General features: G+C 33.4%; 1 protein-coding gene across 3 annotated transcripts in view; it reads right to left on the bottom strand.

The window, feature by feature from the left end:
* Window positions 1-1315: 1315 nt before the first annotated feature.
* OLA1 (Obg like ATPase 1) overlaps window positions 1316-12722 on the bottom strand; it is a 145275-nt gene continuing 133868 nt past the window's right edge. For 2 of the 3 annotated variants that reach the window (XM_031678336.2, XM_031678337.2), the window contains exons 8-11: window positions 8127-8267; window positions 7343-7439; window positions 5165-5287; window positions 1316-1829 (exon numbers count right to left, since the gene is read on the bottom strand). In XM_031678336.2, the coding sequence (XP_031534196.1) occupies window positions 1728-1829; window positions 5165-5287; window positions 7343-7439; window positions 8127-8267 (463 nt within the window). In that variant the 3' untranslated portion in view covers window positions 1316-1727. The remainder of the gene's footprint in view (window positions 1830-5164; window positions 5288-7342; window positions 7440-8126; window positions 8268-12722) is intronic. The other variant, XM_072961185.1, reaches the window with a different exon arrangement.

Consider the following 12722-nt stretch of genomic DNA (forward strand, 5'->3'; position numbering starts at 1 on the left):
AATTTATTTTGGAGAGGACTCAAAACCAAGAGATTGGATTTCTTCCTATGCTGCTGAAATCCCTAACAATCCACTAATCTATACATTCCTCTAACACAGACATATAACAGGAATTTTCACTGCAAACTTGGTCAACTACACCTGTACCTAAGTTTCATTTATGTTTTACTTAGTTCTTTTTTAAGAAAGGTTTTCACTTAATTCTATTCTTATTTCTCTGCTGCAGTTTACTAATTTTTATGTTAGCAAAAGATCATTACTTGATTCTCAAAAAGAGCATACTCACCAAAGAGCTTCTAAATTATATCCGTGACTCAATGGAATCCTCTTTAAACATCCCTTCTCCTGTATAGCAAATCACCTTTAAAATCACTTCTTTTCTTGGTTTTTTGTGTTACATTAAGTAAACTTTCAATGTTAAGTTTATGTGTGTGTGTTTTAAAACTTCCTTATCTTTAATGGAACAAAGCAACACAGCAGAGGCAAGGGCTGGCTCAGGTGGGGATCTCTATTCCACTGAAATGGTCCTCTGATCACAGAGGAGCTCAAAAGGGCCATGGAGGGGGACAAGGGCGGTCTTGCAGGAGTGTTAACGGAGAAAGAAAGGGAGGGCTCAGAGAGCAGGGAACTCTAAATAAGACTGTCATAAGATAAAAAGGCTAAGTGGCAATGATCTCCAGTTAATTAATTTATCATTATTTTCTTGCATAATTTTCTGCTACAATTTTACAAAGTGCTTGGCTTACATACACTAAAATTTCAACTGGTCTTAAAGTATTTTAACAGCAAGTATAAAAAAAGTTTTATAATTTTCAAGGTCTAATCTTTTTAGCAATGAACTCTTTATACTCACTCTAAATCAAAACAAAAGTATAACCCACCAGATATGAAAGGGTTAGTTTTCACAATAATTTCATAATTTCAAAGGAATGATTAAAAATAAGCGCTCTCTTCAATATGGTCAGAACAACAAAAACAACAACAAATTCTTTAATTTTTGAAGCAGACTTTTTTCCAGCATTATTTTCTTTTTGGTCACAGTCACCTACGTTACATCCTCTGGAATATCGTTGCTATCATCTGTCAATAAATGTCCATCTACAAATTAACTAACTTTCTTGAGACAAGCCCCTGTATACTATTCTTCTGATTCCCATGAAAGACCCACTTTTAAGACACAATTGCAGCTGCCCCACATGCCAGTTACTGTGTCATACACACGCCTTAAAATTCTGTAATCAGCAACCGCCAGGTGCCGTATCGCATTCAGCACACCACAGTCAGTCAATACAGACATCCCCAAACACACCAAGGCTGGTTTTGTCAAATGTTTTATTGAGTGTAGACATCTGGAGTACTGTAAAACATGCATTATCTGTAGATTCAAAAAGGAGCAAGCCACATTGTCCTCACTGTCAAATGTGTCAGGCTTGGCATACATGATGGAGATTAATGAAGTATCATGAGAGTAATATGGTTCCTGAAAAGCTTCTACAATTTGGAGTAGGGTCTTAATCACATGAAAAGCAAAGCTGTTCACATTTAGTGAACTCGCATTTCATTGGAGGTACACAGTATTTTAATTTTAAAACAAATAAAAATAATTCTGTTTGTAGAAGAGTCCCATCCCCCAACTCTATTTGCCCCTTCAGTTTTCAGAAATTTTAATTTTAAAAAAAGCATATGCCTTTTGGAACTTGCATGTTTATCTGATCAATAATTAAAATTTATTTCTTCTTCGGTTGCTGAGGTGTATTAAATTTGAAGAAGATAATATCTCCATCTTCAACAATATAATTTCTGCCTTGTTGTCTGTACTTTCCAGCAGCCTGTAAATAGGAAATACAGAGGAAATAGGTTATTTCACAATTCAATATATGAGGTAGATGGTAGGAACACATGCACAAAGTATTATACTTCTTGGGTCATACTAAAGGAAAAAAAAAAAGAAATATAGGAAGGCATACAAGTTCAAAACCAGACTTGGAGAGAAGCAAAGATTCCTGATTCGGGCAGCACTAGACTTTCCATATATACATAATCATAATGTATTCTCCACTAAATTGTTGGTACATAAATGTAATTATACCAATATCATTAAGTTTCATTACATGCTGTTTATGGTACATTTCTGATGTGTCTGCAAACATCCGGCAAGTCACTGTAACAAAACAGATCAAACCAGGCAGGAAAAAAAAATTATACAACTAGGTTAAAGCCGCTTCATTTGCTTAAAGAAATTCTTTGGTGATATCGATGATGCCAAAAAGACAGTTTGCTACACGGAAAACTATTATCAACTGTAAAACTATTATCAACTGTAAACTATTATTTCCTTGTGGCTTTTAATTTAGTCTCAACAATAGCCATACAGAGTGGTGTAAACTAGAATTCATCACAGAGAAGTAGAGTGACTTATGGCCCTAGTTACAAGTAGACTCTAACAGGTTGGAACTGCAAAGACATTTTTTTTTCACTTGTAAATTAGTCAGCAAAGCAACTGATTCCACCTGCTGGCATGCAGATGAAGACAAGCAATCTGCTGGTAATTCTAATACAAACAAGCAGCGGGTCCCGAGACCCAGGTTCACCCCGTGGCACAGCACACACCCTTCATTCTAAGCACAACAGGCTCTTCAACATCTATGACATCCACACTTCCCACAGTACACAACCAACCTAGTCCCACATGACCACACACTGACCATGCAACATTGAGGACTTCAGGATCTTTTGGAAAAAATTTTCAAAAGCATTTTCCTTTTGTTGGAATTTACTGACAACACGAAACCTTTGCCCAACAAGATTAGTACTTCCCTTTGAAGATACTGATAAGAGTGTTCACAGTCAAGTCCAATTATATTAATCAGAAACAACACTAAGAAACATCATACATCTGAAATTAAAATCAACAAATCAGATCATAGAGCCCTAGAAAGCATATTCCAATTATCTAGACCATATATAAAAAAAACATTTACTACTAATAAGTGCTATTAAAATGATGCTAATTTTTAAAAAGCCAATATACCATAACATTAAAAAAGGCACACACAGATGCTCTGACATGATTTTTGTAAAAGTGTGATGTATGGAACCCCATACGCTACTTATTTTGAGAATCTAAAGCCCAATGCTATAAAACTATATAGACAATTTAAATCAAACACATATTGACATGGTATATTAATATAAGTTTATATACTTTGTTATCACTCGTTTACTACTAATTAAAGGTGACAGTGTTCCTTTAAATTCTCTAGAGACCATTTAATCCATTTCCACTGCTATCAGAAACACTGGTTGAGAAAAAAAATCAATACCCATTTGTGAATCTTGAGTATGTATTAAACAAGACACGTCTAACCAGTTCATTTGCACTTGAAAGCAGCCATCTGTAGAAGCCAGCTTTGCCTAAGCAGATATGATTGCTAATAATGTGATATCCCTGTAGACTACAAAGCCCACACAGAGCTATTCAGTATATAGTTCACAGCACTGGCATTAAATTAGTTATGCTGCACTGGTGTTAGAAATACATATACATACATACATACACAAATACACAATCTTGGCTCTCAAACCTAAAATCTACTTGATAATATGCAGGTAAGTATTTGTTGAATATAAGAACGTAAAGCAATTCATAAATGCTTTATTTTATTTGGAGCTCAAATTTTGAAATGTTAGTTTTAGAGATTAAAAAACCTACATAAAATACTTAATGGTATTCTAAGCTGAAAAGTCAGAGGTCAATCTTTTCCAATTTATAGTTTAAAAGCTCCCAGTTAGTGTTAAGCAATTCTATAAGCAGGCAATATTATTTTATTGTGTATTATAAAATTTCTCTGTATTGTTAAAAGAAGTATTCACAACTTATATATCTTCCAAGTTTATTACAACATAGACATCTATTTAAGGATTGGTAAAACAAGCTTATCCCATGAGAGCATAAAAAAGAAGCATCTGATTTCTAAATTCCAGTAACAGAAAAACATCCTTATTTTAATCACCTTTACTCTATGGAAAAAAATATACGCCAGCATGATGTAGCAAGTTGAAAAATAATCTGAGATTTTTCAAGTCTAATTTGTATTCCTGACAAAGTCCAATCTTAATACACTATATTTTCATACCCATCTATTGACACAGATGACACCATCGAAAAGTTAATGACTTTATTTAGCTGTAAACTGTAACTTCTTTCACTCCTTTAAAAAAAAAAATAGCTCTCATTCCACACTGAACCAATTATACCAAGATTTTCCCCTCCTCTTCCTGGGGTTCCAACAGTTCTATTAACGTCCTGCTGTTCAGTATCAGCTTTCCAATGATATCAATGAGAATAAACTAAACTTCAAATAAACTTTTTTGCATTTCTTTCAAATTATGTAATAGTAAACACAAGAGAGACTTCTAAATTCTTTAACATTTTCTGTGGTAGTCTTCAAATAACAAATTAAAGATAAAGAGGCCCTCTTACGATGTCACTTTAATAACTTGACCTATCTATCGATTAGAGAGGACACATACCTAGTAGATTTTGCTAGGTAAAATCTAATAAAGCCAAACAAAATCAAGCCTGCAACAGAATTTACATTTAAAAAATCATTTATTACTCATGTATAATATAGCTTCAGTATTAGTGGATGCAAATCAAATTATACTTATTAGCTAAAATAAAGCACAATTTTGGACCTGCCCTCTAGTGTTGAGAAAGCAAATCAAGTTCCCAAAGATCTTAAAAAAAAAAAAAAAAAAGTACAACCATGAAGTTTCAGCAAGAACAGGTTTTGTTTAAATAAATTCATATTGCTTTCTTTGAATTAATCATAAGCATACATATACTACTTTTATTTCAGATCTTCAAATGTAGTAAGTATAATTTTTCATTGGCCACCAGTGAACAAATTCTTTGAAATTATTTATAATACTTAAAGCTAGTTTTTAAAAAAATTTTCAGTTTTAGAAAAACACCACAGAATTACTGACAATTCATAATTTAAAAAATTGTCTAAAAGCACATAAACATCTACAGCTCTTCAGTTGATAGCAACACTAACACTGACACACAGTTTAAAAGACAGTTATCATTCATTTTAATTATGAGTATCTTCATATTAGCAAAGATTATAAAATGTGAAACTAGAAAATAATTCCTTACCTTGACCGCATTTTCAGAACCTTCCTCTTTAAAATCTTCGTATTTCATCACTTCAGCCATAATGAATCCTTTTTCAAAATCTGTATGAATCTTTCCTGCAGCTTGAGGAGCCTTCGTCCCTTTCTTTGAAAAGATAGACCAGAGAAAACTAATTGCATTTAAGATGATTGATGGTAAGCGTAGAGTTTCTTTTCTCCGATCTGCAGTTGGGCTCAACTTAAAGTTAGTTTACTATCAGTTAAGATGCCAAATATATAATTAGAACATTTTCAACACTGGATACCTCTGCGCAGCAGACTTAGCACAGACAGATCAGTAGATATTAAAGAAGCGTGGCTTTGTTTTTCCTAATAGTCATCCACAGATTTATCGATTTAGATGCAGTGGTCTGGTTTTGGCGTAGGTTTCATTTCGATTTTCTATTCTTCACAGTGGAAAAAATAAGGATTTTAAAGTAGCTTTCAAGGTGAATTATCAAAGGATTTAAAAAGATAAAAAGCCTTTGAAATTTCAGCTCATCTAAAGAACATATAAAAATCAATATATAAAGGAACATTTTAAAGGCATTTCCAACAAATCATATAATCTATGCTCAGCAAATAATTTTGAAATCGTCATAAAATTTTAATAATAAAATTCTGAACACTTTACATAATGCACACTGCCTCTAACCATCATGAAGGAAAATTCAAGTTGATATAGGAAGAGAAATGCCTTATAATTACCTCATATGTTAAATTACAAGGACATACATTCCAGACACACAGAACCATGGAAAGATATCTGAGAAATAATGGTGACCCTAAAGGCTGCTTAATAAAGCATGTTAAAGTGATAAGGAGTCTGACACTATAAAGCACAGTTTTTACAATAAAAGATGTATTGGGTTAATATGGCTACTCACTGATGCTTACCTGACTAAATATCTTAGCACATTAGATCATGGATACTTACAATCAGTCTTAAGATAAACCAGCTTTCACATTTTCAAGCCTAGAACATGTTTTCTTTCCTGCTGCACATGCTTAAGTTTGGAAGTTTTAAGGCTTTAAAATAAATAGTAAAAATTAACCCTGGCAATTTGTTTAGCAACTCAGATTTGCTTTGACATTATTTTCCAAGTCTGTATAAAAGGACCTTAGTTAGAAGTCAATCAAACTTTTTTTTTTAACAAGGGAAAAAGGAGATCAAAGAAAAGTGAATCTCACTTTCACACAACGCATTTAACATTATGTTGAACTGACTCCATGTTCCTATCCATCTTAAATCAAAATAAATGCAACAATAAATTAAGGTAGTCAGTAAAAATAGAAATCAAAGCAGCCCTACATTTTTTTCATGTAGCATACATTAAAAAAGTATAATAAAAGAATGAATAAGACATTGAGTATTTCTAAAAGTTCTGACATTATTTTTACATTCTGTAACACTATTTCAGACCTTATGTATTTCAAAATATTTTTTAAGAGTAACCACCATATCACAATGTATTTTCATTTAAAAGCAACTCATTACAGTTCAGTTTCTATTGTCCTCTGGGAATAAATTAGTCATTCTCTCTGGTTGTAATCAGTTATACATCAATATTTAAAATACATATCACATTATTAAAGAAGGCTGAGTATATAACATTGCAAAAATAAACACTATTTCTATTAATTCAAACAAAAAAAGGCATGAATTATCACACACTGAGTTTAGCTCTTTGAGCCCAACTGTGTATCTATGAAGAGCATAATGATGTCATATTGCTTTTATTGCTGAAAATGTAATCCGAGCAAAGCAAAGGAGGAAAGAACCACCCGCAACCCAAACAAACTTAGCGAATACAAAATGAAAAGCAACATCAATTTCACTGCAGACAAACCCAGTCACACAGATTAAGCAAGCACAATACTGGTGCGTCTTATCTCTGACCACAGGAGGAGGGTAGACAGATTCTACAGGATGAAGAAATTCAGACTATGTAATAGGCAGAATCAATTGTTACCTGCCTCAATCAATGCCGCTCCACTTTCACTGTTCAGCAGCTCACAAATAATTAAAGTTATCCTGGACAAAAACCTCATCTGTAATGACTAGCTAACCGCCACCATGACAAACTTCAAAGTCAGTGATATCAATCTGAATTCAATAGTGTGGAACTGGATATAGCTGATGAATAAGTATGAATCTTACCCTGATGGTCCATGCACGCACTTCATCTGGGCCTGCAGTGAAAAAGTATTCTAGTTGGAGTGCTGCAAACCCAGCCTTAATGATCTTTGGCAAAGCGCTGAAATAAAATGAAACAAATTCACTCAACATATAAGTTGATTGTGCCAGAGATCAGTACAGAGCTAAAATTATGCATTTCAAGCAGAAAATGTTAAGAGATATTAGTAAATGACTATTCTTCTTTTATAATACACTTGAGGAGGTCAGAAAGCATATAACTATTCCTAAAAAATCCCTTCTAAAATTGGTTTTAATTGTTAGTCTAAACATATCATTTTGAATTGTTTACTATAAAACCCCCAAAATCTGATCTACCCGTTCTTTGATTAATTTCCTCCAATATCAATTATTTCCAGGATGTGGGTCATGAAAGCAAAATTATTTGATTGAAATCCAATGTTTAAACAATATATTACTGTTACTCGGAAAAAATTAAGGCAACTGATTCACCCTTTCCCCTCCCCCACTGAACATGACGAAAGAGTTTTGGCGATCATTCCTTCTCAAAAATATACATAACTAATACCTATGTTATAATTAAAACACTGTGGAGAGATGACAGATGACAGTTAAAAACTTAATTTAAAATAAATCTTTTCACTCTGTCTCATGGTAAAGAAAGGAGAAGATTCCCTCTTTATAATGGTAATTACTCTGTCATTTATTATTCTATCAGCGCAAGCAATTAAATTACTGCAAGGAAATAGTTGATAATAAAGTGTAGGGAAAATGAATGCTAATTAACCTTTGTGTCATGTTCGCTTCCAGATACTTCTGTCTCTCCTCAGCACTCAATTCTTGCAACTTGAGTTCCAAGGCCCCACTAAAAGGAATGACCAAGGCACCTGGGTCATACTTGTCCACCCACTCTTTAATTTTTATCAACCTGTAGACAAAAAAGGGCACAACATTATCTTGTAGTGCATGCATGACTGTACCACATTCATTATTATCAAGTAGCACATACATATTCATAAGAATTGCACGGTTTTATGATGCCATCTTTTTGTGTATAGCTTTCCAAGGTCAAGGCATTAACAGGCAGCAACTGCTTCAGGTATACGCCATAATATTTTACTGTAATCTAGTTTTACTTTAATACATTATCTATAGGAACTATTATACAAATATTTTTAAACTTTTTAAAGTTATACTGAATTCATTCAGCACTAACACCTGTGACCTTGAAAATCTCAATGTTATGATTTATTATTTTCTCTACTTTACAAAGTAAATTTTTACAAAGCAAAAACACAAAGTTCTGTTATGTATAGGAATCACACCTAAAAGTGTCATTGAATTTTGAAGAGCTCTGACAAATAATTTGTTACACCCAGATAGCTGTATGCCTGGTTCAGTTCCTTCTTGGACTAACAAGAGCTTATAATTGTCACTGGTTTTCAGGGAGATTTTTGCCAATCAAAAAAAAAAGTGTCCAGAAATATAGATTTACAAACTTAGTTGATTGTGTACATATTGTTTTTATGAGTCTCACTTTTGTAGGATCATGAATAACAGAACTACAGAGGAAATTAATTCCTTTAATAGCAAAGGGTTTGGAAAGGCAAGTTAGGAAATTGACACCAAGTGTTACCTGAAAAAAATTATTGAGTGATTTTTTTTTCTTCCAAAGCATGGAATATTTTAGCCAAGTGGTAGTTAGAATATAAATGAAATAAGTATAGTGAATGCATTAACCAGGTTCTGGTCCTACAACTTTGCTAGCTTTTTATTACTGGGCAGGTTACTAAACCTTTTTAAGCCTCAGTTTCCTCATCTGTGGAGATAATAATAGTACATATTATATTGTAGGTAAAGAACCTAGAAGAGTAAAGTTTGGTATACAGTAAACAAATACTAACAGCAATTACTATTATTCATTTTCATTCTTAGGTTACCATAGCATATAGGACTATGATTCTGGAGTAGAGCTTAGTATACAACTGGATATAGATTTCATAGTTTAATGTATATCATTGTCTTATACAGTTCCACTTCTCTCCCATATTTAGACCAAGGTTTTAATAACTACCAAGGAAAAAAACTGGCAGGAAACCTTAAATAAACAATGCAAATGTCACTTTTGTGGATAAGAAACACAAGAACTAAACCACAAATTAATCAACACTCATGAAAGAAAATGGCAGGGATCAGAATTATTAGAAAATTTAAAATATGCCCTATTGAGTAGAATTTAGGATGGGATAAAGAAAGGAAAAATTTACACAGTAGTTTGTACATGTTTGTTATACAAGGCTAACCAATAATTCACTTATTTAATATGTTATCAGTTGTTTTTGATCTTTGTATTATTTTTTCTTTTCGGTCACATCCTAAAAATAATGGACCAATCCCTAAGATTTATTTGGGAATAAAGTATGTGTCCTTTAAAACAGGGAATACAAACCAGCTATTTTTTTTATGCAAAGTTATGAAGCAAAGGTTAAGGAAAAAAATGAAAATTTAAATTGATACTTCTGCATATAACAACATGAGATTCTAAGTCACTTTATAGACTTACACTATTCAAATAAAACTGTACATTAAAAATCTTATCATCAATGGTTTAGTAACATACACTTACTATACAAGTCAGAATAAAATATGTAATTAAAAAAAATCACATACCAAATACAAATTCAATGAAAGTGAAATAAAACAGGCCAGGTAAAAGGATAATAGAAAAATATCAAACACATTTTATTTCATAAATATGGTCAAAATAACTAATAAAACTAGAACTGTTATGAGACAACAAGGTAAAAAATAATTACTTTGGCTAAAACATCAATTCAGAATAACAATAGTTCTACCCTGTCATTTTAACAGCCTTTCCTGCAGATTCCTCAGAGGGATTATTTGCATTCCTCAGGTGTTCTATTGTACAATTCAGATGAATAAAGACTTACAAATCATTCCTCTACCGCCAATGTGAGACTTTGATCTGGTGAATACACCATTGTACCTTAACTATAATTGGCAAAAAACCTGACAGTGTAGAGCATCACAAGCTTAATAACAAAGGAGAATATCTCAAAGTGTTGACAGATGATCTTCATAATGCAGAAGCAGAGCTGGTACATTTTAGCAATAAATGAGCACTGAGGTCTAAAGGTCTCTAAAGTGACTGACATCAGACCTGCTACAGCCTCACTAAAAGAAAAAGGTACCGTAGCACTCTCCGTAAAGTGAGTTAGGTCTTTGCCTGCAAGCTTTACTTTTGTGACTTTCACTGTCATAGAAAACACAGGGAAGATGAAAAGTGAGTTAGGTTCTTTGGCTGTCTGCTTTACTTTTGTTACTTTTACTATCAAACAAAAGTGAGAAATGCCCCGAAGTGATTTTTAATTACATATTTCAAATAAGCGTTGGGTAATTAAAAATATGAACTGATTTCAAGAGTACAGACTGAAATACATATAATGTATCTATTAGGTCTGATGGTTACAAGAGTGTGATAATGAGGCCAAGATCACAAGTTTGAACCCCATTGGGACCAGTTACCTTTTGCAGAAAAATGTCTATTCTATTGCTACAAACCATACCCCAAACTACAGTTAGTCATCTCAAAAATGTGTGTTACGGGCAGATGAGGGCTATTTCAGTACTATTACTAGAAAAACAATGTCAGGTACATTCTGTCAAAGTGACTGAATAATAATCTCTGTATACAAATGTTAGCAAATGTCTAAAGAAAACTATTCAATTGTTAGTGACCAAAATAATAATGATAATGATATTGTCATAAAATAATCAAATTATATGAGGGGAGAAGAAACAGTAAAGACAGTACACTCCCAAAGAGTTAAACTGTAGACTTCCATAGCATTCATTTCACAAACATATATGAACAGATTATTGCATAAAGCTGGAGATTACTCATAAAGAGCTGGAGCCACAATGATTTCCCCAAAGTCTTATGAGTGATAAATGGAAAGAGGAACTGCCATTAATTGTATTTATCTTCCTAGTAATGATTCCACAGAAAGTGAACAAAGCAGGGACAATCAATTTTAAGGCTAAAAGGGTGATGCTTTGAGATACACTGGCAAGTAGTGATGTGTTAGAGTCTTCGAGCAGAATGAGATCTTTAATATTAAATTAGTATTAGATTTCTAAAAGATTGTCTCAAATTTACCTTTGGTCTTATAAGCTGACCTTATCCAGCCTTGAAATTTCAGATTCCATAATTTGATTTTCCTAGGGTTAATTTACGTGGTTTGTATATCTCTTCCCAGATACTAATTTTATTTCTAAAAATTACATTTCAAAATCTACCTGCTCTTTTTTGGTAACATTTTACTCTTGTTTCATAAATTCTTATTTCTTTTCAATATTTTTAAAAGATTAATTTAAAAGTTCCTTCAGAGAGTGCTAATTAATTCTAGTTTCTTGTGTGTAACTCTGTCCCCTACCATTTGTCATCTGCTAACGAACTCTCAAAATAGTTGGTTCTTGTGTATAGGCTGTGATGTTCTTGAATGCGTGGTCATTGGGCAGAAGCTGTTATGTTTCAAGAGAGACTGTGGTCAACTCCTGGGTTGCTGAGATGTATCAATGCAGTAGTTTTGTGGTTGTTTCTTCCAGGCAAAGACCTTATGGAGGGTCTTGGGCTCTGGATCATTTTGAGGCCTAGTGTTTCTGCACTAGGTTACTGGCAATGCAAATTAAGACCCCCCTTCCCTCTTAACAGTGCAGTTTCAGTCTATAATTTCCTGAGAGTAACAGTTTTCTCCCTTTTCTGGAAGGGGTAGGAGTTGGGGTGCATTTTTCTAGTATTTAATCATGGAAAGAACAGTTCTTTCTAGGCTTTGTGAGTGAGCCTCCTTCCAGCACCTACCTGTACCCTGAGGCCTGTGCTGAGTCTTATTCCTATATAGACACCAAGGCCTCTAAGCCATGTAAGCTCAGCTTCCCCTGAGGGCCATATACTGTTGAGTTCACCTACTATGATCAACGAGCTTTCCTCTTTATTTTTGGCACCCAGAGAATCCCTTTTCCTGCTTTCAAGTCCTACTGTGTACTAAAAATACCACACATCATCAATACTATCCTTTCCTGGTTATTTTTCTAATGTTTCTATATATTAGAAACAAGAAGGGAGGTTCCTGTATTGGCTCTGTCCACCCTCTTCACTGGAAGCTCCCTGGACTAGATAGAGTTAAATCCTCCATTTTACTATGTCCTAATACAGCAGCTTTCAAACATTTTTTGATCATTACCCACAAGAAGAAATAGATTTCATACTTGATTCTAACATATGGTACACAGACTCATTAACTTCATACTCATATCCAAATTGAGACTTCTTACAAAACAGTACTTACCTTTAGAATGAGAA

The sequence above is a fragment of the Vicugna pacos genome, chromosome 5 (genome assembly GCF_048564905.1).
Source record: "Vicugna pacos chromosome 5, VicPac4, whole genome shotgun sequence".
Taxonomy (NCBI): domain Eukaryota; kingdom Metazoa; phylum Chordata; class Mammalia; order Artiodactyla; family Camelidae; genus Vicugna; species Vicugna pacos.